General features: G+C 44.3%; 1 protein-coding gene across 3 annotated transcripts in view; it reads left to right on the forward strand.

The window, feature by feature from the left end:
• The window catches only part of LOC125434740 (UDP-glucuronosyltransferase 1-6-like), a 77,697-nt gene extending 53,480 nt beyond the window's left edge, over positions 1–24,217 (forward strand). For all 3 annotated transcript variants that reach the window (XM_048500399.1, XM_048500388.1, XM_048500377.1), the window contains exons 2-5: positions 8,756–8,887; positions 13,056–13,143; positions 15,846–16,065; positions 22,289–24,217. In XM_048500399.1, the coding sequence (XP_048356356.1) occupies positions 8,756–8,887; positions 13,056–13,143; positions 15,846–16,065; positions 22,289–22,586 (738 nt within the window). In that variant the 3' untranslated portion in view covers positions 22,587–24,217. The remainder of the gene's footprint in view (positions 1–8,755; positions 8,888–13,055; positions 13,144–15,845; positions 16,066–22,288) is intronic.
• The last annotated feature ends 309 nt before the right edge of the window (positions 24,218–24,526 follow it).

The following is a 24,526-nucleotide window of genomic DNA, read 5'->3' on the forward strand; positions in this document are numbered from 1 at the left end:
TTTTCAGGATGCCGCAAGTAGAGAAGCTATTGAGTTTGAACTCTCAAAGGCCGTTTCCGCACGGCCAAAAGCAGCGACGCTGGCTGACGCCGCGAAATTCATGGTAATGCGATCCCAAAAAAAAAGCGTGCCTACACGGTTGCATGAGCTGCGGGCGCCCGCATTCTCAAGCAGAAATGTGGACGGTTCGCACGGAAGCGCTGCGGAAGCGGCGTCTCGCGACGTTGCGCCTGCGCACTTGCGAAGCCGTGCAGGCCCGACGCCATTTTTGACGACAGCTCATGGCGGCTGTTCGCATCGAAAGCGGCGCCGGCGCGCTTCGCCATGGGGAAAAAGAGTGGTTTTAAGCCGCTTTCTGAATACACCGGGCTCGCTGTTTAGCTGCTACGCGACGGCGTCACCGCGCACCTCCGCCAGCTGCGCCGCGTTAACGCTTCCGGCCTGACGCTTCTTTTTCCGTTGCGACGACGTCATATTTTGCCCGTGCGGAAACGGCCAAAGTCACCCATTTCATTGTGGAAAAAATAGGTGAGAAATCCAGGGATAAAGTTTTCTGCTGATCAAGGCATTAAATAATTTTTCTTTTAAAAAGTGGAATTTCCATTATTATACGTTTAATAGGGATACAATCTAGGGTTTATCCTATTAGATCATGCTCAGATGTCAGATCAGTTCTCAGACAGGAGTATTGATGGAAAGTTGCTATATCTCAACTTCAGCTTTTCCCAACTTCCAAACAGGATTAGGGTTTCCAATCTCTAAGTGGAGCTGGGAGATCTTCTAGAATTACAATTGATCCCCAGATTCAGAGATCAGTTCTCAAACTGCTGATTTGGACTCTATGGTATTCTAACTCATTCAGTTTCCTCCCAACTCCAAACGCTGCTTTCCCCAGGCTCCGCCCCCAAATTGTCAGGAAATTCCCAACCCCACCATAACTGAGGATGACAGTTCTCTCAGGATAATTCAGGCGGAAATTTCAATAAGCAGCTTTACCTACCCCAAGTCTTGGTTACCAATATATCTGTAAATATAAAATGGCTGACACAACAAAACAATTAGCCCCTGGTGTCAGGGGTGTAGCCAGTTTAAAGTTAGGGAGAGCCAGCACATAAAAAAGGCACCATGATACACAACAAACTCGCTGTAAAGCACAAGGAAGATACAATTTTAAAGGAAGTACGTCTAATCCAATCCAAAAACCTTTATTAGGCATAAACCAGAAGTACCATACATTCCAAATACAAAAACAGGATCATTGTTATATATCATGTAGAGGAAGTATGTAATTGGCAATATTCCGGAGATGAGTTTGATCAGTTCACCAGTTTGGCACAACCCTCCCCAAGTCTCTCCGCCCCAGAGGTGGGATCCAGCAGGTTCTCACCAGTTCCTGAGAGTGGGTTACTAATTATTTGTGTGTGCCGAGAGGGGGTTACTAATTGGGTCCGCTTTTCCATCTCCACGCCCTCGCCTCCCCGAGAGGCATACTGCCTTTGAACGTGAAGGTTCCATATAGCAATTGCGACTAATAATGTAACTCCCTGAACTGGGTTAATCCCTTTCAGGTACTGCAATTCATGGATTCTCAGCCTTTCGTACCTTTTATCTCACCAGTCTCTATCAAAGAACCTGTGTGTTTCACCATTGCTGTGTTCAGATTTGTGAGTTGGGGCATTTTCTATAATGTGATGATGATTTAGAAATGACCTGGTGCAAAAAAAAATGTGGTGGGGTGGCATCCAACTCAGGTTTTGCCCAGGGCTCAGGTTTGCCTAGGTACGCCTCTGCCCCCTTTGCTGAAGGGGGGCTGGCGAGGGAACTTGTTACTAAAATTTTTGGATCGCACCACTGCTCCGCCCCCTCGCAAAGTTCAGGATGCAGCTCAAGGGGAAAGGGGGTTGTAAACCCACAGGGGAATGCTAGATTGCCTTAAAGTCCTTAAAATCCTGGGCCATCTGTGATGCTACATAATTGATGGCAGATTAGGTTAGATTTACCATATATTATGTGGTTTTAAACAATGATTGAATGATTTCATGAGATAGTGTGGTCATCTGGAAGTTCCGGGCATATTTTCAGAGTAAACCTTTTCATTGTGTGCAAGTGGATAGCATGTAAAATTAATGGTGGTTCTAATCTATGCTACTGTCTGCAATACCACTATCAGTTTAATGAATCCAAAGAACAATATATTATTATAATTGTATGTATCTTCTGTAAACATGTGCCAGAAAAGGTTATTTGTCCTGAGTTTTGCATGGAGCTGCCTTTGAGGACTTACAGCCGCAAGAGGGCTGCCAGTCTCCATTGGGAACTTGTGTAAAAAAACCGTGCATTGTTTGGCCCCAAGAACATCACTGAGCAGCTCATGAACAAGAATAATTAAGGGAGCTTTTTTAAATAAGTCATGTAACCAGAGGCATATTGAGGGGGAAATGGCGCCCAGAGACAACTCCTTCTCCGGGCACCCCCTGTGCCCCCCATGCCCCCCTCTTGTGCTAGGGGGTGTGGGCTTAGGGGCATGGCCTCACCCCTGAGCCCTGCCTCCCAGCCTCCATGTATGCCAGCTTTTGCTCAAAATCTGTGCACAGAGGCGGGGGGGGGGGTCTTGGTGGCATGCGGCTGGGGCACATGCCATTTTGTCACGTGGGGGGATCACCCAGCGCCCCCTCACGTGACCAGAAGGCATGCACCTGGGTGACCCCATGTCCCTATAGGCTGTACGTCTCTGCATGTAACCCATTCAACTTCATGCAGGAGGTTATTTACACACACTGTTTTTTTGTTGTTGATAGTTAAGTACATCTATGGCACTGAAATTGCCCTGTCAAAGTTGATTCATTTCCTCTTAGTTTAGGAAGGCCCTTTGAGAATGGAAAGAGTTCAGACCCGGTTATAGAAACTCTGACACGAATCCACTTTACAGAAGGCTCAGTGAGGCTGACAGACTAAACCCATGGCTGAAGTCAAATTTGAACCTTTATCTCCTAGATCAAAGTACAAGTCCTCCTTGTAATCTAAGTCCTCCTTGCTAACTATCGGGGTTCTTGCAAATCTTTATTGTCACTGCGTTGCCTTGTCACTTGCATGCACTCAGGTTTCATTCAATCTTCTGAGTCTCAAAGAGCGTTTTAGCAGCGTAGGCTGGGTAGAAGGTTAAAAGTTACTGTGTACAGGCTTGTTTGCACTTCTTATACAACACACACTTGCACAAGTTATGCAATCTTTGCATTGCATGTGAAGACTGGAGAAATGTGCTTTGTTAGCTCTTCCAGAGAAGATATAAGCAGTAGATCAATATATTGATATAAAAAGGACAAATATTACAGAAAAGTCTGGAATACGGCATCTGCACACTTTGCACAAACACTGATTGTCTTTTATGGTGGGAACAGCGGGGAGGGGGAGTAATGGCAATGTGCAAACTGCAAAATTGCAGAAGGACGACATGAAGCGCCGTTTGCTAAGCTCCCCACGTTCGTCTGTCTCCCAGTGTGCTGTAAACCCAAGCGTCCAGACCAACAGACTTTTCCCGGTGTAGTCTGGAATCACTGATTTCTTGTGTACAAAACTATGAGTCTGGAGACATCCCAGTTCAATCCAGGGGCAAACTGGTTGTTTGGACTGATTGACTAGTCTTATTATTTTTACTTTTTTTAGCATTAATATTGATTTACTGGTTATTTTTTTTAAAAAAATCTAGAGATCTAAAGATATGCAGGAGCAGGGAGGCCACAGGCAATAGAAATGATATAGCAGCACAAAAAGCAGGAAGTAGTTGGCAACAGGGAAGAGGGTGAGAGGGACACGTGCAAAGCAACACGAGGGAGTGGAGGAATAAAACTAGGTGGGCTGTGGGCAGAGGGAGGAGGTCTGGGACAAAGCTGTGCCCACTGGCAAATCTGTCCCACTCTGGCAGCGAAGCAAAATTAAAATCATGCTAGAAGTGGATTTGCTTACCACGGAGAGAGTAGCAAGTAAAAGTGGAGCTAGCAGAAATATGTCTGTACAAGAGATCTTGCTGAGGTGGACATTCGCCTCCACCTTGTGTGTAATTGGCTATTAACTGGCATTTAATGTCTCAGGAAGAGACATATTCTTCCCAGTCCCTGGTTATCAAAACATTAATCATGAATTCTGGGTGATAAATCAGTGTGCCTTTTAGTCACTACATTAACCCCTGCCAAAAAGAGAAATTGTCTCATATTACTATTCTCTGAGGAATATCTTGCAGTAATTGCCATTATGATATGAAAGACAATTTCAGTTTTTCTCCACATACCAGAGATGCTATGAATTATGCAGCAAACATATTTGACAGGATGGCATTGCCATTCTGAGTTGTGAAGATTAGGTGTGTGCTGATCACTGGAGTGTTTCAGTTTGGTACAGAACAACTTGAACGACTGTGGAAACTGTTTACATCCCCACCCCCCAAGAAAACCCCAAACTGTAGTGGTGGTGGAAAGTAATGTCAAGTTGCAACCAATCTAGGCTATCCCATATAGTATAGGGGCATACACCACAAGAATTTAGTTCATAGGATTTTAATTGATGGGAATGAATGACAACAGTGGATTAATTGCTATTATAGTATGCTATTATTGCTGGAATATGTAGCATATTACCTGTGTGATGTCATAAATCCAAGATGGCTGCCCCTATGGACATTCACTCCCCCTTCTTGGCTATAACTCCTTTCAAAATGACACACTGAAAATTTTACTACGGACTTTTTCCTTTAATCATAAAAAGGAACCAAAAAAGGTTAATAACATTTCCATATTGTTAACCATTCAGGATATACAGGTTGTTATGCTGTTAATTCCATTACAGTCCTCTTTTTAAAAGGTTTATATGAAATTATTTGTAATTCTCACATTGGAATATATGTTATTGAAACAATATTATTTATTTACACTGAAAACTGGTTTTACAAGTCATTTCCAGAGTTACAGAGACCATTTCCCTCCACCTCATCTTGGCAATGAAGGTACTTAGAGAAGGTACTAAACATAACCCTCTCCTGAGCTAACCCAAACCTTTAATGCCTAATATTTTGACAGGGTTCGAAGTGCTCCTTTTCCAGTATATAAAGTTAAGACTTTCTAAAACATCAAGGTGTTATCATGGCCTAAGACAGAAAAGTGGTTTGGGGGAACTATGCAACTCAGCAGTCCTATCCAACTGAGAGTTGAAGGAAATCCCAGCGGTCTGGGAAAATTTGATCATGGGTTTATATTAAAACTGAAGTTACTGTTGAATTATTATCGAATAATGAAGTTACTGTTGAATTATTATGGAATATATTATCGTCCCCCTGACCAAAGTGCACAAGAGGATTCTGAGATGGAAAAAGAAATTAGAGGCGCCAACAAAAACAAAAATGTAGTGGTAATGGGTGATTTTAACTATCCCCATATAAACTGGAAAAATGCATGTTCAGGTCATAGTAAGGAGAGAGCATTCCTGGATATGCTAAATGACTGTGGCTTAGAGCAGATGGTTGTGGAACCAACCAGGGGAGAGGTGATCCTAGATCTAATTCTATGTGGGACCCAGGACCTGGTGCAGGAAGTCAGTGTTGTTGGAGTCGAGTAGGGAACAGCCACCACAATGCTGTCAGATTCAGTATCCTTCAGCATGCTTAACAAGTGGCAACTACTAATGGAAGTTACATCTGGCCAGAAAGGAAATTTCTCAAAGATGAGGGGAGAAAATGCGCAGGAAGCTCGGAAAAGGAAAATCAAGAGAGTCAAAACTGTCTAGGATGCTTGAGGTTATTTAAAACACAGTAATAAAAGCCTCACCTGGAATGTGTCTCCACAGGTTAGAAAAGTGCACTTCACCCAGTCCAGTGCCAAGAAAGCCACCATGGTTAACAATAAGAGAGGGTTGATAAAATTATCAGAAAAAAAGAAAAATGTCTTTTTAGGAAAAATGGAAGTCCAGTTTGGCTGGATGTAAAGAATATGGTAGAGGAGAACACAAATGGTGGCAAACGAGCACCAAGTTAGCTCTAAGGTAGGCAAAACAGGATTATAGGAGGAACGCATGGTCATGCAAGTAACATCAAGACCAAAGCAACAAAATTAAAGTTCTTCAAGTACATCAAAAGCAGGAAGCCAGCAAGGGAAGCGGTAGGTAGCCCTGTTAGGATGACAAAGGAACAAAGGGTGTGCTAAAAAAAGATGGCAGGGAGATTGCAGAGGAAGCTGAATGTGAATTATTTGCATCTGTCTTCACCCAAGAGGAGGTGGAGAGGAACATTCCTGCACCTGAACCAAGCTTCTTAGGAGGCTTAATCCGGAGGAACTAGCTTAAGATAGTGGTAGACAAGGAAGAAGTTGCCCTGGCAGCCATGGCTGATAAACTAAATGTTACCACAAATCCACTGGCCCAGGATTGTGATATCTACTCCAAGAGTTCTTAAAGAGCTCAAGCATGAAATTGCTGATCTTCTCTCTTTTAATATGCAACTTATCCCCTGAAACTCAGGCTCCATCCCGAAGAAGACTGGAAGATGGCCAATGTCACACCAATCTTTAAGAAAGGATCTAGGGGGGACCCGGGAAATTACAGGCCAGTCAGTTTGGATACATCTGTTCCTGGTAAATTAGTGCAGAATCTATCATTAAAGATAAAATTATAAAACATGTAGAAAGCAAGACCTGCTTGAGAAAGAGTCAGCATGGCTTTTGCAGAGGCAAATCCTGTCTTACAAACTTACTTATTTCGAGGTGTGTAAACAGGCATGTGGGACAGGGGTGAACTCGGGTGGACATTGGTTCTACTTGGATTTCCAAAAGGTTTTGATTAAAAGTTCCCTCACCAGAGACTGTTGAGAAAACTCAGCAATGAAGGAATAAGAGGGGAAGTCCTCCTATGGATTAAAAACTGGTTTGAAAAAAAAAAAAAAAAAACAGGAAACAAAGAGTGGGTGTAAAATGGGAAGTTCTCTACAATGGAGAGATGTCGCGCAGTGGTGTCCCCTAAGGCTATCCGCTTTGGGACCAGTGCTCTTTAACCTATTCATAAAATGACCTGGAAGTAGGTGGGTAGCTGGTGGCCAAGTTTTGCAGGATGATACCAAATTATCTAGGGTGGTGAGAACCACAAAGGACTGCTTAAGAGCTCCAAGCTGACCTTGATAAATTCAGGGTGAGTGGGCTCAGAAATGGCAAATGCAGTTCAATGGGAAGCAAAATGTAAAGCGTGATGCACATAGGGCAAAAAATCCAAACTTCACATTACACGCTTACAGGGGTCAGTGCTATCAGTCACAGACCAGGAAAGGGAATTAGGGCTGTCTTAGTTGATAGGTTCCATGGAATGTCAACTCAATGCATGGGCGGCAGCTGCTGTAAAAAAGGCAAACTCTATGCTGGGGATCATTAGGAAAGGAATTGATGAATAAAACTGCAAAGATTGTCATGCCCTTGTTATATAAAGCAGTGGTGCTGACCGCGATCTGGAGTACTTGTGTCCAGTTCCCTATCGGCCGCGATTCAAAAAGGATATTGAGGAGATAGAAAAGTGCAGAGAAGGGGCAACAAGGATGATTGAGGGACTGGAGCACCTTCCCTATGAGGAGAGGCTGCAGCGCTTGGGGACCTCTTTTTTAGTTTGGAGGAGGCGGCTGAGGTGGGGATATGATTGAAGTCTAGCAAAATTCATGCATGGGGTAGAAAATGTTGACAGAGAGAAATTTTTCTCTCTTTCTCACAATACTAGAACCAGGGCGCATTCATTGAAAATGCTGGGGGGAAGAATTAGGACTAATAAAAGGAAACACTTCTTCACGTAACGTGTGATTGGTGTTTGGAATATGCTGCCACAGGAGGTGGTGATGGCCACTAACCTGGATAGCTTTAAAAGGGGCTTGGACAGATTTATGGAGGAGAAGTCGATTTATGGCTACCAATCTTGATCCTCTTTGATCTGAGATTGCAAATGCCTTAACAGACCAGGTGCTCGGGAGCAACAGCCGCAGAAGGCCATTGCGTTCACATCCTACGTGTGAGCTCCCCAAGGCACCTGGTGGGCCACTGCGAGTAGCAGAGAGCTGGACTAGATGGACTTTGGTCTGATCCAGCTGGCTTGTTCTTATGTTCTTATGTTCTTAATTGAAATTGAAACAGGTGAGGTCATGAAATTAGAAAATGACGGAACATATACCTGAAGCATAACAGTTGATAAAATATGGCAAATTTCAATTCTTTCATTGATCTGGAACAGTGGTTCTCAATCTTCCTAATGCTGTGACCCTTTATATAGTTTCTCATGTTGTGGTGACCCCCAACCACAAAATTATTTGTATCTCGGTTCCTAAGACCATTGAAAATATGTGTTTTCCGATGGTCTTAGGTGACCCCTGTAAAAAGGTCGTTCGACCCCCAAAGGAGTTGCGACCTACCAGTTGAGAACTGCTGATCTAGAAAATGAATGATACCATCACTAAAGGTCGGATTACATAGTTCACCTTTTATCAATGAACTTAAAACATTATCATGTTTTGAAACAGGCATAATACTGTTGGCTCCCGTGTTCTGATTTATATTCAAATTACTGCTGTGATAATCTTGTTATTCAATCATTTTTTGGTGATAGAAAGCTTTTCCTGAACAGTTTAACTACTAAATATTACCTTCTTTGCAGCCATCTGCCAAGATGAGGCGTGTTTTTTTCAAATGAAAATGTTGCCTAGGTTATGTGATAGGAATTTTGATTGGAAATGTATTTATTTTTGTAGGAATTTGAAGACATAGTCAATGCATCTGGTGAACATGGCATTGTGGTGTTTTCTCTGGGCTCCATGGTCTCTGAGATTCCAGTGAAAAAAGCCATGGAAATTGCGGAGGCATTGGGAACGATACCCCAGACGGTAAGAGGCAAGAGTGGAAATTATCGAATGCGTTCACTTGGAGGCACAAGGAAAAGGTGCCAGTGGTTGACTGCAATGTTTATCGAATAGATGGAAACAACAGGAAAAGGTGCCAGTTATTGGCAGCAATGTTAATTGAATAGACATCCCAAACAGCAGCGCACCTTCTCCTCATAGACACTCTGCATCACTTCTCTGGAAGCTACGGCTGCCTTCAGCATTACAGACTGGCAGAACGATACTCAGTTCACTTCTGCATTCTCCTCCAGGTGTCCCTGTTCGGTCTCCACTGCACTGACGGAGATTTGGGCCTAGTGTTAACTGAAGCCTTCCTAATTTCCAGAGATTTCATTCATAGATTTAGCTTGTGAAGCTATAGCCTTCCCAATAGGATTGGGATCTAAATGCCTCCATAGACTCCCTCGTCCAATTTCCATGGAAGTCCTTGTATGTTATTGGGGCTTCAGCCAATTTCGCCTCAGGGCTGGGCTACTGAATTTATTGAATAGATGGAAACAACAGCAAATCAGATAAGGGAATATAGGGAAGTGAGAGGAGTAAAATGTGGTATGGAATAAATTAAAATTATGTTATTTGCAAATTGTTTAACCTGCAGTGAGAGCAGGTGGAGTGATAAAAAAGGAAGGTGAAAGAAGCATATAAAACTGAGGAGGAAAAGAGGCAACTTTCAGAATATTGGCGCAGAACATTCAATATCATGGTTCTTATATCCCTATATCTATCTTTATATTTAACCATCAGGGATGGCCTGGCTGCAAATTGAGGGGGGGGGGGGGATTGCACTGCTAGGCCAGCTAAACATAGGTGGCAGGTTTCTACACACTCAGTAGAATTCCCAGGTTTAAAATCTTAAATTTTAAAAAGAAAGAAGAAGAAAATCTTCAATAGTGATGTTTCTATGGGTACAGGCAATGCAAAAAAAAAAACCTCTCTGGAGGTCTTCGACAACTAAGATTTCTCAAGAAAGCAGTGCAATAACTAGTCAATACTGGTTGCTAAGGCTTCATTGTTGCACTATGGGCTGCCAATTTATGGCTTATTTATTTAAAATATTTGTTAGGCGATTTTCTTCCTGCAGAATTTACACCCCTACATAAATCAGTCCTCAGCTGTCTCCTAAAGATCAAACGTGAGGGGGCCAGGCATACCTCCCTTGGGAGGTTGCTCCATAATTAAGGGGCTGCCACAGAAAAGGCCCTGTCACGTACCCATCAAACAAGCATCTTTGATTGATGGGACTATCAAGAGAGCCTCTCTATTTGACCTTAATTCCTGGGAGAAAAGGCTTCCTCATATACCCTGGTCCTGTGCACACCATGTATGAATTTAAAGATTAAACGAACCTCTTGAACTGGGATCAGGAGTGGTTCAGTAGCCAATAGCCAGTTCAGTAGCCAGTAGCCAATGTGGCTGTAATATTGAAGCTATGTGTTCCCAATAGCTGGCCCTAAACAGCAATCTAGCTGCAGCGTTTTGCACTACCTACAGCTTCCAAACACTCTTCAAAGGCAGCTCAAAGTAGAGCATATTGCAGTAGTCCAGTCGAGATGTCACCAAGGCATGGATCATTGTGGCTAATCTGACTGACCCAGGAACAGCCACAGCTGATACACCAGCCCAAGCTGGGCAAAAGCACTCCAGATCACCACAGCCACCTGATTTTCTAAGGTGACTGTGACCCAAGCTGTGTACCTGGCGTTTCAAGGGAAGTATAACCCCATCCACGACAGGAGAGATCTGAAGTCCTAGATCGTCTTTTTACTGATCCAGAGAACCTCTGTCTGATTATGATTCAGATGGTTCAATCTCATCCAGCCCATGACTGACTCCAAGCACCGGTTCAGAACATCAACAGCATCCTTGGAATTAGGTGGGAAAGAAAGGTAGAGCTGCCTATGAACCATATACTAATGACACCACAACCCAGTGGGGTGGACAGTACACCCGGCCCTGTCTTGGCCACCCCCTTTCAGGAGCACACACTCAACATTGGCAGACTGTGGAGGAGGCAATGAATCAATGGAATAATGATAGACCACCACAGCCCCACCTCCCCATCCCGCTGGCCTAGCCTGTTGCTGTACAGAGAAACCCGGTTGGCATCTCGGTCAGATTTACTCCCTTAGCCTCCTCCAACCAGGCCTCCTGTCAGATCAGTGTGGCATCTTGGTTAAGAGCAGGTGGACTCTTATCTGGAGAACCAGGTTTGTTTCACCACTCCTACATGCCTCCTGGGTGACCTTGGGCTAGTCACAGTTCTCTCCAAACTCTCTCAGCCCCACCTACCTAACAAGATGACTGTTATGGAGAGGGGAAGGGAAAAGGAGTTTGTAAGCTGCCTTGAGACTCCTTACAGGAGAGAGAGGCAGGGTATAAATCCAAACTCTTCTTCTTCCTTCTCCTGGAACAGCCAGTCTGCAACCTTCCATCTCACCTCTGTCTGCCAAAGACCAGGGAAATAGCTACCCCCCCCCCCTCTCACACACACACAGTAAGGAGGTGACTGAAGACCAGCCGTCCCAGTCTCCAAACCATCGAACAAGCCTTCTGGTGCTCCCACCCCCAATTTTGACTGACAGGGAAACAGGCCCTCGTGTCCCTCCAAAAAAGTTCCTCCAAAGTGGCAACTCCCTCTGTTGTGGTGTCCCTGCTGGTGGCGGTCCCACCCTGGCAGGTGTCCAGAACTTATCCCAGAAGCCCAGAGACAGGTAATAAGCAATCCTGGGCAAGAACTGTTGACTCAGAGGCTTGCTCCTGCAAAGGGGCACAGACATCAAGCAGGAGTCCCTGCTTGATGTGAAGGCTGGGTTTTTCAGGCATCTTGTCCCCACTTTTTTGCTGTCAAGTTGCAGCTGAGTTATGGCACCCTGCAGGGCTTTCAAGGTAAGAGACTTCAGTGGTAGTTTGCCATAGCCTACTTCTGTGCTGCCACACTAGACTACCTTGCGGTCTCCAGTCCAAGTATTGACCAGAGGCAACCCTATGTAGCTTCTGAGATCTGACAAGTTGGGGCTAGCCTGGAGAATGAAACTGTATTTTAAAAGTTCAACTTCTGAGCAAACTTTTATTTTGGTGGGTTTTTCTACTGCAGCCAGCAGGGGGCAGTGCAGAAGGAGCTAGTGTAGATAGCTGCTCAGAGCCCACCAAATTTACAGCGTCTACCCTGGCATCTGCCCTCCAGTTCTCAAAACTTTCTGGAGCTGCAGCAGCTGTTCAGCCCAGCATTAACTGCAAGTTGGCCACCTGATCACTGCCCATATATTTTCTCCCTTTCCTTAGTTCTCTCTAATCCTCACCTTTCCCGTTTCTGCTTGGTACTCTGATTGCTTTCATCTTCTGTCCCTTCCATGTCCCCTTCTGTGTTTCCCAGCACTATGGTTAATTAATCTTATTTTTTCTGGAATTAAAATTACCTAGAAGTCAAAAGTAACGATGTATGCTAATGAATGAAAACAGAACTAGTAACTTCCGGGAGGTGGGGGGAGGGATATTCTTTGGGGAGAAAGGGTAAGGTTCTGAGATAAGCCAACTTCAAATATTATCTTAATTGATGTCTTTGGAAATGTTTGGCTATATTCTACATGTAAGCAAAGCAAGATGTGCATCTTTTTGACCAAGCAAAAAATTAATCCAGAGAAGTAATGTACAATGTACTTTATTTTCTTGGAAACCACTTTTGGGAGGAATATATTAGTTATATATTATAACATGTGCATGTTTGTTTGGAACACAGGCCAAATTGTAGATCCATGGTCTCTTTGGTCCCCTCTCCCCGGCGTGGGTAGGCCCTGACTAGATACCAGTCCCCTCCCTTCCCCATCCTAATCCCCTCCCTTTCCCTCCCCCCATGTTGGGTGGGCCCTGACCAGATGCCAGGCCCCCTCCCCGCCCTAACACTTACCCCCTTCTTTCCCCAAGGGTGGGTGGACTACGACCAGATGACAGGCCCCCTTCCCCAAGGGTGGGTGTGCGGGCCATGACCAGAAGAAAGGCAAATTTTGAATGAGGCTGTGATCCACAGAGTGGGTACCAGTGGATTAAATTTGGGGAAAGGGGTTCTTCTCCAATCACTCCTTTGAAAGGAAAAAAAAATCAAAACTAACTGGAATTTCATTCCACTCTATTTTATATTTCCTAATCCATGAAGGTGCTGTGGAGGTACACTGGAGAAGTGCCTCCCAACCTTGCGAAGAACACCAAACTCGTCAAGTGGTTGCCGCAGAACGATCTACTTGGTATGTCTGGACCAAAAATTATTTTGATGCGGTCCCCCCTTCCCATCATGAGCAACATAACCAATTCTCAACATGGCCCTAGCAGTGGACACTTAAATCTGTAGACTGCACAAATGATGGTTTTCAGATGAATATCAGATGAATATTAAGAGTTCAAGTGTTTTTGAGGCTAGTCTTTTTCTGTTCCTTATAAGCCACTTTGAAGATTCTTCCTCGTGCTTTTCCATTCCTGTTCGTCTAGCCTGGAGTTAGAAATTATGACCCCAAAAGAAAACATCCTGCTGTTTCCATCCAATAGCTGTTTCCAGTCGAGGGGTGGGGTTGATCATTGTTTTGGGCAAGGTACTTTGAGCTGTGGCCGAACAGAATCAGCTGCCTCCTGAAATTTGACTGTGCACGGACTATGCAAATATTTACATAAACTTGTTTTTACCTGATGGTCAGGTCTTAAGACTGAAGTAAATAAGTGGACTCTCGATGCTTGATCAGAAGTCTGTATTGAATGCAGCTAGTGCCTGGCTTTTGCAAAGCCAGTTCTGCCGGGTTATGAAAACATTTCTCCCCTCTCAGAGTTCCTGCCATAAATCCCCCCCTCTCTGATTTCCATGGAATGTGAGAATAGCACAACAAGAAGAAGGATGTTTGGGAGTTGAACACCTCAAGGCCAGCGCAATGATAGCACACAGCCACCTGCCGTAGTCTCCTGTTGAGAAGGCGCCAGTGTTGCTTCTATTTAGCTACAGTTACTAGCATCAAAGGAAAACTAAAGAAGTGAAGACAAGTTAGAAAGTGAAGACAAGTTCCCTGCTCCCACAACCAGGTGTGAATCCTGGCACCTAAGTCCCGGTGTTTTATGGCAGGAGGGCACAAGCTGACAGTGATGTGGTTCTCACTGCAGGACATTCGAAGATGGAGGAGGCTTTAGGGTTGTCAGCTACCTGGTGGGAAAAAAAGGTCCTGCCACTTTAATAGGGGCTTAATACCTAGCAATGAACAGGGGAAGCTTTCTATTTACATGATGGAAGTTAATAACGCCATGGGGTAACTAACATCCCATTAAGTGTCTGTTAAAGAGACAGGATGTTCCCCCCACCCACACACAGGGAGTCTTCCATGGACTATATGGTGTCAGTGCAGGAGGGGCCACTGCAGGAGAGCAGGATTCAGGGACTGCAAAAAAATAATCAGGCTGAGGGGTCCCTATATTGCTGAACAAACCGGAGACAAATCAGCAGTTGCAGGTCCAGTCCAGTCCAGTTTAGAATCAAAGGCCCCTTCCGCACATGCAAAATAATGCGTTTTCAAACCACTTTCACAACTGTTTGCAAGTGGATTTTGCCATTCTGCACAGCTTCAAAGAGCATTGAAAGCAGTTTGAAAGTGCATTATTCTGCATGTGCGGATTGAGCCAAAGAGTTGTAAGGGGCCATTCAGGCCACCTAGTCCACACACACACACCCCGCTCAATGCAGGGTCAACCTAAAGCATCCCTGAGAAATGTTCGTCAACATGCTGCTTGAAGACTGCCAGTGAGAAGTAACTCACCACCTCCCCAGGCAGCTGATTCCACTGCTGAACTATTATTTAAAAAACAACAACACTAATATCCAGTTGGTACCTTTCTCCCCATAATATAAACCCATTATTGCCAGTCCTATCATTTGCTGTTCATGGGAACAGCTCCCTGTTTCCCTCTAAGGGACAGACTTTCAGAGAAATCAAGTCCCCCCTCAACTTTCTCATTTCCAGACTACACGTTCCCAAGTCACTCGGCCTTTTCTCACTAGGCTTGGCCTCCAGGCCTCCGAGCATCCTCTTGCTCTCCTTCACACCCATTATTTCTCTTACAGTCAGCACTTGTGATGGTAAGACGTCCCCTACACCAGCAGCAGTGGTGTAGTGGTTAAGAGCAGGTGCATTCTAATCTGAAGAACCGGGTTTGATTCCCCACTCTGCCACTTGAGCTGTGGAGGCTTATCGGGGGAGCTAGATTCGTCTGTGCACTCCAACACACACTAGCTGGGTGACCTTGGGCTAGTCACGGTTCTTCTGAGCTCTCTCAATCCCACCCACCTCACAGGGTGTTTGTTGTGGGTGGGAAAGGAAAGGAGATTGTAAGCCCCTTTAAGATTGTAAGCCCCTTTGAGTCTCCTTACAGGAGAAAAGGGGGGAACCGGGTTTGATTCCCAGCTCTGCCGTCTGAGCTGTGGAGGCTTATCTGGGGAATTCAGATTAGCCTGTACATTCCCACACATGCCAGCTGGGTGACCTTGGGCTAGTCACAGCTTCTCAGAGCTCTCTCAGCCCCACCTACCTCACAGGGTGTTTGTTGTGAGGGGCGAAGGGCAAGGAGATTGTAAGTCTCCTGCAGGAGAGAAAGGGGGGAATATAAATCCAAACTCCTCCTCCACCACCACCTCCTCCTCCTCCTCCTCCTCCTCCTCCTCCTCTTCTTCTTCTTCTTCTTCTTCTTCTTCTTCTTCTTCTTCTTCTTCTTCTTCTTCTTCTTCTTCTTCTTCTCTGTCATCCTGATGCACCTAGCCTCTGAACAACATACACAAAAGCTGAGCTCCATCACTGAGGTTTTTACCATTGGCTGCATCTTTAATAAAGCCTGCCACTTACATTAGAGGAGATGTGTTGTGACTATCAGTCTATTCAACTCAGTTTCATTTGTCCAATTATCCTTCTTGCTCCTGCAGCTCATCCGAAAGCCAAAGCGTTTATCACCCATGCAGGCTCCCATGGGATTTATGAAGGAATCTGCAACGCAGTTCCAATGGTGCTGATGCCCCTTTTTGGAGATCAGATGGACAATGCCAAGCGGATGGAATCTCGGGGAGCAGGAGTGACCCTCAACGTACTTGAGATGACTTCCAAGGACCTCTCGGATGCACTGAAGGCTGTTATTTATGATAAAACGTGAGTAGTGAAAGGCATCATGGCACCAAACTCATTTGTGGGTGAATCTTAAGCACCTTTACTTAAATACAATTATAATTAAATACCGAGCAGTTGTTTTACTTTGTCAAATTGTACCCGGATTATACCATCACACAGTTTTTATCTGTATTTATCTCCTGATGCCTAATAAAGGTGCTGGGGTTTTGGATTCAGCCACTTGCTCATCCTCCAGTGTATATCTCAGAAAAAGATGTTAGTACGATCAGTTGAGATGCAGCAGTTGGGGAGTGTTGTACGCTTCCACTTTAGAATATAGTCCTGAACGAATATCCATTGATTTTTATGCACTGCCTTTGTCAAAACCATTGTTAAACATGGTACTTTGATACAAGAGCAAATATAGCTCATTGTATTTTCAATTTCAAACTTCCAAGCAAATGGAGGGGAAGCATTAGGACTCAGGCAAAGCATTCTACAATGAAGAAGATCCGGTGTGTTTTGTTCTTTGGCCAAGAAGAAGAAGAAGAAGAGTTTGGATTTATATCCCCCCTTTCTCTCCTGTAGGAGACTCAAAGGGGCTTACAATCTCCTTGTCCTTCCCCCCTCACAACAAACACCCTGTGAGGTAGGTGGGGCTGAGAGAGCTTGGAAAGGCTGTGACTAGCCCAAGGTCACCCAGCTGGTGTGTGTGGGAGTGTACAGGCTAATCTGAATTCCCCAGATAAGCCTCCACAACTCAAGTGACAGAGCTGGGAATCAAACCCGGTTCCTCCAGATCAGAGTGCGCCTGCTCTTAGCCACTGCTCTTAGCCACTATGCCACTGCTGCATAGGAATATACAACACTACGAACATCTTTTTCGTAGACAGGCTATAATAAGTTACATCCTTTTATCTTTAATTTGTATTTGATCGAATTACTAAGGCTGAGAATCATGGCAGGATTTAATCATCATTTGGCCCACCTTCTATTCTCTACCCAGGACAAGGAGTTCAGTTCCTGCCCAAAAGAACAAATGGACACAAATCTGCCATTAGAAATAGAAACCTTAAGTCACTATTCTCCTACAAAAGAATTTCAAAGGAGGATGCGAAGGGTAATCGCTGAGTTCACATTCCTCAAGGAATTTAACACTGATTCTCAGCCACATCTTAAAAGAGCCCTGTAATTTCTCACCCACCAAAAGGTGATACCGAATTGCTTGCACATCCCATCACTTACAAAGGTTAATGACAGCAGGGGTTCCTCTGAAACTTCCTTTTCTATCTGCTTGTCACATTTCATCCGGAAGTAGGTTTTACATTTTGCCTGCCTCAAGACAGTTGGGTGTTTCTCACACCCAAGAGTGAAATGATCGCTCATGAACTTTTTTGAAACAACCTCTCTTTTTAACATGCCCCCTCCCCTACCTTTGTTCTGTGTACACATTGAGCCTGATCGTTTTACACTCCGGTGCATCTGATGAAGTGCGCTCTGACTAGGGTTGCCAAACTCCAGCTGGTAGCTGGAGATCTCCTGCTATTACATCTGCTCTTAGGATTGCAAATTCCAGGTGTGGAATTACCTGGTGGTTTGAGGAATTTCTTAGGAGTTTTGAGGGTGGAGCTTGGAAAACTGGAGTTCAGGGAGGGGAGAGACCTAAGTAGGGAATATTGCCATATGGCCTACCTTCTAAAGCAGCCATTCTCTCCAGAAGAAGTGGAATAAATGTTTAAAATAATAAACAAACAAGCTATATAGTTTGAACGTCATTCCAGGTCATCACCAGCACTCATCTGAAGGATGGTAACCCTGTCTGATCTCCAGGCAACAGAGATCAATTCACCTGGAGAAAATTGTGGGGTTTTACCGCACAGAGAAGCAGCTAACACGCTGATTAAGAAGAGTGAAAAGTAAATGTTATTAGGAACTACATTTAGGATAGGAAAGAAGAAGAAGAAGAAGAAGAAGAAGAAGAAGAAGAAGAAGAAGAAGAAGAAGAAGAAGAAGAAGAAGAAGAAGAAGAAGAAGAAGAAGAAGAAGAAGAAGAGTAGTAGTTTGGATTTATATCCCCCCTTTGTCTCCTGCAGGAGACTCAAAGGGGCTCACAATCCCCTTGCCCTTCCCCCCTCACAACAAACACCCTGTGAGGTGGGTGGGGCTGAGGGAAAGCTACCATGCTGCTATCTTGCTGCTAGGAAGAGTCTCTGCAACTAACTTCTGAGAAGAAGCAGGGTATTAGACCTGAGAGTATCAGTCTTAAGGACAGACAAGAGGTGACACTAAAGGATTCAAGGGATGTTTTTAACCTATGCAGTGGTGGCGAACCTTTGGCACTCCAGATGTTATAGACTACAATTCCCATCAGCCCCTGCCAGCATGGGAATTGTAGTCCGTAACATCTGAAGTGCCAAAGGTTCGCCACCATGGACCTATAGCAACGAATATCTCCTAATTTAGTTCAGGGGGGTAGGGGTATAGTGAAAGGGGCTATAGATATTAAGTAATCATGCTATTGATTTTTAACAAGTTTATATTTGTACTATATGACCCTTCACAATTGGTGGGGGATATATGGTTTGCTACCTAAATGCATTATTTGAGATATTTTATGTAATTCTCTTGAAAATCTTAATAAATATATATGGGGAAAAAAAGGATGGAAGGGTCATTAACCTTTCAGTCCTATCTAGAACTGACCACTTGCTCGCCCCCTGGTGGCTCTTCTTCTCAGTTCCTTTGCACATTAGACATTGCTACATAGCAACAAAAATGACCACTTTGGAAGATGGACTCTATGTCATTATGTAACATTGAAGTCCCTCCCCTTATGTAAACTCCACCCTCCTCAGGCTCCGCCTCCGAAATTATGAAGTGGGGCTCCAAGCACCTCTCTGTTCTCTTGGACAGCTGATGTGGAAGCAGGTGTGGGCAGAAGGGTTGCCTCACTTCTCTCAGTTCCTACTGTTCCTACTGGGGCAACTTTTACTTAGAAGGCTGTCGGTAACTGGAAGACAGCAGAGCCAAGCCCCTGCAAATCTGTCAATGCCTCAATGGCCACTCTCCTCATCAGCAATAACAATGAGTGCCAGCTCACAAAATAGTTCCTCCTGTATAACTGTGAGTTTGGGGCTGAATGAATGAATGAATGAATGAATGAATGAATGTTCACTGCTGGCCAGCTGGGCTGTGTGGGATGGCTTGTAGCTCCTCAGAGGCTGCTCAGCTCAGCTTTCTCACTCCACAGTCTACTCCAAGCGGCCCCTGCTGGAAGAGTGTGGTCGTGGTGGTGGTGGAGATTTGGGGTTTACTATTTTGTTTTTGGTTCTAACTGAAAATGTTTTAATTATTATTGCAAGCTGACTTGACCCCCGAGGAAAGGCAGGATATAAACAAGGAAACAAGTAAAACTCTCCCTCCCTTCCATTGCTTGCAGGTTTGAAATCCCACCCCCCCAGTACAAAAAATTACTACAAATGTAATTTCCATTTCATTCAAACTAAAAGAGGGTCTGTGAAAGAGATCCCTTTTCAGTTAAATGACTGAAGGAGTTCAAGTGTGATCCCACCTTGTGATACCTATCTTAATGAGAAAAAACTAAGCAAACTTCAAATCTCTTCATTCTTTTATCAAAGTACATACTATATCAGTGGTGGGGAACCTATGGCACAGGTGCCAGAGGTGGCACTCAGAGTCCTCTCTGTGGGCACGCGCAAACAGAGTCGCACCCCCCCACACACACATCTAGGCTGGCCTGGGCCGCTGGGCTCAATTATTAGCATTAAACCTAAGACCTAGTTTGGGGGAAGCAGTGTAGGTAACCCTGTTAAGCGCTGTTAAACCCCACTGATTTTCATGCAAAGAACTAAAGCGCGATCCTTTACCTGGGAGTAAGCTCAGTTGCTGGCAATGGGGCTTGCTTCTGAGTAAACCCTCCTAGGGTCGTGATTCACCCATTGGAAGAGTTGCACGGTTGCTTCAAAGCAAAGCCACCAACTACCACCAAGCTTACTCCCGAGCAACGCATGCCTTGGAGCCAACTGTTTTTTCTAAACTAAAATGTCATATTCAGGTTAAATTGCTGGATTGGCACTTTGCAATAAATAAGTGGGTTTTGGGTTGCAATTTGAGCACTCGGTCTCGAAAAGGTTCGCCATCACTGCACTATATGGACCAATAACTAAATATGTATAATAACAATTAACACACAATAATTCAGACCTGTTGTGCCCAAGCAAGACCAGTGTCTCACAGTCTGGCCAGTCCCTTGAAGATGAATAGATTTGCAGCTCTGCTCTGTCTTGGTATGTTGTCCTTTCTTTTTAGAAGTTTCTTGTAGCCCTAAAATGTTAGAAGAAGAAGAAGATTTTGGATTTATATCCCCCCTTTCTCTCCTGCAGGAGACTCAAAGGGGCTTACAATCTCCTTGCCCTTCCCCCCTCACAACAAACACCCTGGGGGGGGGGGGGGCTGAGAGAGCTCCGAGAAACTGTGACTAGCCCAAGGTCACCCAGCTGGCGTGTGTGGGAGTGCGCAGGCTAATCTGAATTAATGTATCATTTTATAGGAAAGCTGAGGAAACTACCTCTGCTTCTTCAGGCCCTCTGCCTGCTCTGCATAGAGGCTCCCTCATGTGGAATAGCCAAACACTTTAGCCCCTTAGTGGACTCAGAGTTACACTAACCGGTAACATTTTACTCTGGTCCGTGTTTTTAAAACTCACTCCACTTCAATATTCCTTTCTCCTCACTGTGCCCAATCTAAAGCACCAGCCAATTTATCCTCTAATCCTTCCCCAGTGCTGTGAAGAAGTTCCAGAAAACTGCATGGAATTGAGTCACCTGTGAGAGTGCCTGCTGGGCGGCACCTTATCTGCACAGCACCAATATGGTGGCCCTGCGGCCATGCACGTATTCAGTTTACAAGGAATGTTGACACTAGCTAATCCATATCTCTGTGCAAAAGAAAGCTTTAAGATTAAAAGTTAGGAAATGTACAAAGATTCCATTAAGGGGTGAAAGTCATGAAAGCACCCAAAAGGAAGCTATAAGTTTATCCTAGATCCTTTATCCTAGAACCATTTGATATGTCAAAAATCACGTGAATAAGCATGAGACATTAAAAACTATGCTTCTCCAGGGATAAGGCCTATTTATTTAATAGTATTTACTCCCCGGTAAGTGTTTTTTCTAATTTGGATACCTTATGCACAATTTCTTCAATGTTACAGGACTCCTAAGCTTGTTCTTGCACAGAACATTTTGTGTAAATGTTTCAAAAAGAAGCATTTTGGCTTTTTTTGTCCACACAGTGCGGAGAAATATAGTGTTTCAGGCAACAACAGTTCTTTCTTTTTTAAAAAAGATGCCGTCTCTTCAAAGCTACGGAGACTAGAAATCTGTGCAGCCTTGCCGATTTTCGTATCGTGTCTACATAGCTTTGAAGACATCTCATAGAAAACACATGCACAAAATGACACGTTCATCGTGACTTCAGTCAGGGCAATACTCGGCCCCTTTTCCCACTTACCTCTTTCATGCCCTTTTAAGCCCTCAAGGCCACTTCTGGAGGAGGAGTAGCGCGGGGTCCCTCGGCACTCCCCACTGAGAGGGGCGGCGACAGTGCAGCTGCCCCGACGCTGCTGCTGTCGCGCCCCTCAGCGCGAGGCATTCCTGGCATTCCTGGCGCCCTCTCAAAGGGCGCCTCTTGATGACCCCGCGCAGAGCCAGGGATGCCGCGCGCTGGGAATTGCCCTCGGAAAAGGGTAAGTGGGGAAAGGGCCACTGACTATTAGTGCACAGCAATGATGGAGATGGTGGGCAGTCACAATGCTAGATATAACAAAACGTCCAAAAGACACTTTAGGAAATGGCGGGCAGCGTGGAGAAGCAGCAGAAAATGGTGGGCAGCAAGTAGTGGAGAAACAAACATTTCAAAATTGTGCAGGAGAAACAAAACATTTTATTTAGAGAACATTTCCTGATCTCCAGCAACCAGAGAACGTTTCAGGAAAAAAGACTGCTAGATTAACGTTTCCAAATAAAACCATTTGGGGCTGAAATAGAGCATTTTGAAAGCATTTCGGTGGGAAGGTTGTGCATAACTCCTTCCCAAAAACGCTTCTATTTCTGTCCTCAAGATGTTTTATTTGTGTTGTGCGGAAACAGCCCTGTTTATTTCAGAGATGTTCAGAAATCAGTACAGATGATCATGGTACACAAAGAGGTTCCGAGTAACATGTTATCTTTTATCATGCTTTTAGGTACAAGGAGAATATCATGCGCCTTTCAGCCCTCCACCTGGACAGACCCATCCACCCTCTTGACCTTGCCGTGCACTGGGTGGAATTTGTGATGAAGCATAAGGGTGCTCCCCATTTGCGACCAGCGGCCCATGACCTCAACTGGATCCAGTACCATTCCATTGATGTTGTTGCCTTCCTCTTGGCTGTCGTCCTCGTCGTCCTCTTCATCTCACTAAAGTGCTGTCTTTTCTGTGTTAGGAAGTGTTTCTGCAAAAAAGGAAGATTGAGCAAGAAAACCAAATCAAAATCCCAGTAAATCCCAGTTAGGAAGAGAGGAAGGGAATAGGTGTTGTTCTTGTTGATTCTAAGGCACTGCGCATCAATCTCAGAATTCCTGGGGAATTCAGTATTAAAAAAACACACCAGGTGAATTACATGGGTCATTCCCTCCACTTACATACGCATGCAAGCATTTTTGACCAATGAATTAACGAATATAACCAACTTAAATCCCCAAAGCATCTGTAAATTTCAAGGCAGACTCCAGAGTCTTGCAGTTCATAGCTATAAAAGGGAAATCAGTGGTCTACATGACTTATTAAACGTATTTCAGTGCAACTTCAACATATAAATGCTTCAAAGATGCATCTCCCCATTGAAATGGTGGTTTAGCATGTGTGGTTCTTCTAAACATTAATTTTATAAATTGTGTGAAACTGAAAAGACTGTGAAAGATAATTAATATAATTTAATGTTGTGGTTATGGTTTACAGGTCACAAATATTAATGGAGTTAGAACAGGTCTTTGGCCCCTTCCGCACACGCAAAATAATGCGTTTTCAAACCACTTTCACAACTGTTTGCAAGTGGATTTTGCCATTCCGCACAGCTTCAAGGAGCACTGAAAGCAGTTTGAAAGTGCATTATTCTGCATGTGCGGAATGAGCCTTTGTTTCCCCATTGGCATGGCTGTGATGGATTTGTATTCTCTCCTGCAATGAGAAGAGTACTGTGATTTTTTTAAAACCAGGCTGTCGTTTGTTCTGTAATAGGACTCTCATTTCTACATGCCTGTTTATCAAAAGCAGTCTGTGATGATGGCATGAAAACTGATCATACTATTTAAGCATTGCTTTCATTTGTTCAGAGCTCTTGACATCTTGTTCGCCTTGCAGACTGACCTCTAAGGCTGACCTCTAAATTCACGTCAGAGATAAGATTTGAACCAGGGACTTCTATGTCTCAGTTGCTCAGCTTCTGTGCCCCTTCATCTGCCTTGCAGATAGATATTAGTGGTATGCAGAGGCGTTATCTAAGGAAAATGTAGCCCAGTGCAAAATATGAGCCCCCCACCCCCCCTGCCCGGTATGGGCAGCCACCCTCCCCCACAATGACCAAACAACTTTTTGTTTCTGGCAGTGAGGGGTGTGGGGGCAATTTTCCACCCCCATGTTACTAAATGGCCACAACACAGGGACATTTGACCCCATATGTTCCCCTGGGCAGTACATCCCTGGTGGTATGAACACCACAATCGGGTAAGCCACAACTTCTGACTATTTTGGCAGCATCTTGGCTACCCACAATAATTCCTCAAACTGTATTTGCCATGCTATCAATCCAAAAAAAAAATTGTAGTGCAAAAATTGTGTCAATAGCACTGTTCAACTTCTGTATAACCCCGAATGGACCCATGCAGTAAACTCCACTAGTTTTTGCAACAGATTGTCAGCAAATGAATCTCATATGATAAAAAGTTGTCCTTATTTCCTTAAATGGAAGAAGATGGGCCAGATGATTTGTATCCGTTGCTGGAATCGTGGGCTGGAAACACCTTTGGCCTATGATCAACAAAAATAATTCATCACACATGAAACATCTCTTAAGAATGTATAGCCATACTATGAATGTTCGTATAATTAATAAATGCATACCAAACCTCCTGAAGAGATTTTCCAGAATTATCATTAGTCCTCGGCTGTGTTGCAAGTCATATCTAACCATTCTGAATTAGAGGGGATGGTGAACAGGGTCTCTCTTGCAATACTCCACTAAGGGTACTTCCGCATATGCAGAATAATGCACTTTCAATCCACTTTCAATGCACTTTGCAGCTGGATTTTACTGCGCAAACAATTTTTATTTTACTGTGCAAACAATTTTTATTTATTTTTGAATTTTTACCCTGTCCGTCCCCAAGGGCATTGAAAGTGCATTATTCTGCATGTGCACTTACACAGGGACAGGATCTTGCAG

This window comes from Sphaerodactylus townsendi, linkage group LG01 (assembly GCF_021028975.2).
Source record: "Sphaerodactylus townsendi isolate TG3544 linkage group LG01, MPM_Stown_v2.3, whole genome shotgun sequence".
Lineage (NCBI taxonomy): Eukaryota > Metazoa > Chordata > Lepidosauria > Squamata > Sphaerodactylidae > Sphaerodactylus > Sphaerodactylus townsendi.